A 2519-nucleotide genomic window follows, 5' to 3' on the forward strand; every position below is an offset into this window, starting at 1 on the left:
GGGGGGGCTCAGGCAGATTCAGGGAGCCTGGGATGGGAACCTCTGGAGATGGGGGAGTCCAGAAGAGAAACTGGGTACAATCTAAAGATGCAAGGAGGGCTTTCTAGAATACCCATGAGAGCTAAGACCTGGGGCTAAGGCAAGAACCTAGGGACAGGGTCCGGGGTTCCAGACTGAGGTGTAGTCTTTGTGTAGATGTAGAAGGACATGGGAAGATGACACTTTTCCCAGGACTCTGAGAAGTAGAAGAGCTCAGTATGGGGGAGAGAGGGTCTGGAGAGGTAAAATGAGACCAACTCAGAGAAGTATGAACATCATCAGTACAGAGTTCTCATTTCATCTTGAAGACAACTGAGGGTCATTGAAGGCCCAGGATCTGTGGCCAGACAGGGCCACATTTGTGCTTTATGAAAATGATCCTGGCACTCATGAAGAAGTTGAGGGAGGGAAGAAGTTGGGAGGAGAAAGAAGAGGAGGAGGAGATATGGGCTGTGACAGTCCAGACAGTGGCAGGAGGTGACTGTACCCTGCAGAGCTGTAGTAGTTGTCAGTTGGGGTACAGGGTCTTCAATAGGGAGAGATGGGGCCCACATGCCCTTTCTCCTGTTGCCTGATCACCCTGGGTCCCTGCTCCTCCAGCCCTCCACCCCAGACCACACAAGAAGCAGGCTTGTCTGTAGCCCAGACTTCCTTTCCCCTCCTCCCATCCCCCTGACCTACCCTCTCACTCCAGAATCTGGACTGTGTGTGGATCAAGCAGGCCTCTGGCAGATAACAATGCTCCATTTCTCTCTGTTCCCCATCTCTGGGCCCTCAGAGTCTTCTCTCTGTTTCGCAGGCCCGCAGCACAGACAGCCTGGATGGCCCGGGGGAGGGCTCCGTGCAACCTGCTGCCCCCACTGGGGGGCCCAGTGTGAAGGGGAAGCCTGGGAAGAGGTGAGGAGGGCAGGGACGGATAGGCTTAGTTCAGGAGGGAGGGAGCTGCCCCCCCCCATGACACAACCCCTGTCTTGTGTCTTGTGTCACCTGTCTCCCAGACTTTCTGCTCCTCGAGGTCCTTTCCCCCGGCTGGCTGATTGTGCCCACTTCCACTATGAAAACGTTGATTTTGGCCACATTCAGGTAGGAGGCTTTGTACCCAAGTGGCAGGTGAGAACCTCCCAGCCCTGAACCCCTCTTATCTGCTTTGCCCTGAAGCCTGACCCTGTGACTGGGTGCTCTGAGTCACTAGCAGGAGTAGCTGGGGCCAGATGCTCCTTCATTCCTTTGACTTATTCTGTAGTGACCTGTGTACATGTGTGTGCCATTAATAGGGATTGAACTCAGAGCCTGGGCGCTGTCCCTGAGCTTTTGTGCTCAAGGCTGGCACTCTACCACTTGAGCCACAGATCCATTTTCACCTTTTTTAGTGGTTCATGAAGCGTTTCACAGATTTTCCTAACCAGGATAGCCTCTAACTTTGATCCTCAGATTTCAGCTTCCTGAGTAGCTAGGATGATAGGTGTGAGCCACGAGGCTCTGACATCAACAGCAACTTTTTATTAGGTGTCTGCTGCATTGTACTCTGAATAAGACATCAGCAGGCCCTGTCCTTGGGGAGCAACAGGAGGGGTACACATGGATCCCTAGACAGAAGTGAGGCTCTTACTGGTTCTTGATTTCCTTCTGCAGCTGCTGCTGTCTCCAGAGCGGGAAGGCCCCAGCCTCTCTGGAGAGAATGAACTGGTGTTTGGGGTACAGGTGACCTGTCAGGTGAGGTGACTCCTACCATTCATCTAGCCTGAGGGACTGGCCCCCCAAGTCCTCAGATTCAGTGTAACGGGACCTGTTCCCTCTGTCCTTCCACTCCCTCCCCCATCCTGGTCTCCACAGGGCCGTTCCTGGCCGGTTCTCCGCAGTTATGATGACTTCCGCTCCCTGGATGCCCACCTCCATCGCTGCATATTTGACAGGAGGTTTTCCTGCCTCCCAGAGCTCCCCCCACCCCCCGAGGGCGCCAGAGCTGCCCAGGTAACCTGCGTGTTGTCTCAGCCTCAGTTTCCTCAGCAACCTGAGCAGAGCCTTCAAGACCAGGGTATACAGAAATATTTAGAGACCAGTGTGGGCTAAACTGTCCCATACTGTGGGATCCATGGTTTGAGTGCCAACAGGACGGTTCTGGAGCCTTCTTTAGTTCGGGGACCATGGGGAAGTGCCCAAGGGGTTCCATGGGAGGGCAGCGTAGCAGTATCAGTGCAATCCAGAGCCAAGTTCCCGATATTCTCCCTCCCTCTATCCCTCCACTTCCAGTTTTTTGGTGGTTAATAGGAGATAAGAGTCTCATGGACTTTCTTGCTGGGGCTGGCTTTAAACCTCGATCCTCAGACCTCAGCCTCCTGAGTTGCTAGGATTACAGGTGTGAGCCACTGGCACCCAGCTCTGACTATATATATATATATATATATATATATATATGTTTTTTTTTGTCAGTCATGGGGCTTGAACTCTGGGCTTGGGCGCTGTCCCTGCCCTCTTCAGCT

At 53.5% G+C, this 2519-nt stretch overlaps 2 protein-coding genes across 2 annotated transcripts in view; both read left to right on the top strand.

Annotated features, from left to right (window-relative positions):
* Positions 1–580: 580 nt before the first annotated feature.
* The window catches only part of LOC105993046 (proline and serine-rich protein 3-like), a 7439-nt gene continuing 5500 nt past the window's right edge, over positions 581–2519 (top strand). Inside the window, exons 1-5 of the mRNA XM_013026179.1 lie at positions 581–676; positions 839–936; positions 1038–1149; positions 1672–1752; positions 1873–1955. Of these exons, the coding sequence (XP_012881633.1) occupies positions 581–676; positions 839–936; positions 1038–1149; positions 1672–1752; positions 1873–1955 (470 nt within the window). The remainder of the gene's footprint in view (positions 677–838; positions 937–1037; positions 1150–1671; positions 1753–1872; positions 1956–2519) is intronic.
* Positions 787–2519, top strand: part of Arhgap33 (Rho GTPase activating protein 33) — an 18984-nt gene continuing 17251 nt past the window's right edge. The window contains exons 1-4 of the mRNA XM_013026283.1: positions 787–936; positions 1038–1122; positions 1672–1752; positions 1873–2010. The gene's annotated coding sequence lies outside the window, so the exon portion shown is untranslated. The remainder of the gene's footprint in view (positions 937–1037; positions 1123–1671; positions 1753–1872; positions 2011–2519) is intronic.

This window comes from Dipodomys ordii, unplaced genomic scaffold (genome assembly GCF_000151885.1).
Source record: "Dipodomys ordii isolate 6190 unplaced genomic scaffold, Dord_2.0 Scaffold92, whole genome shotgun sequence".
NCBI lineage: Eukaryota > Metazoa > Chordata > Mammalia > Rodentia > Heteromyidae > Dipodomys > Dipodomys ordii.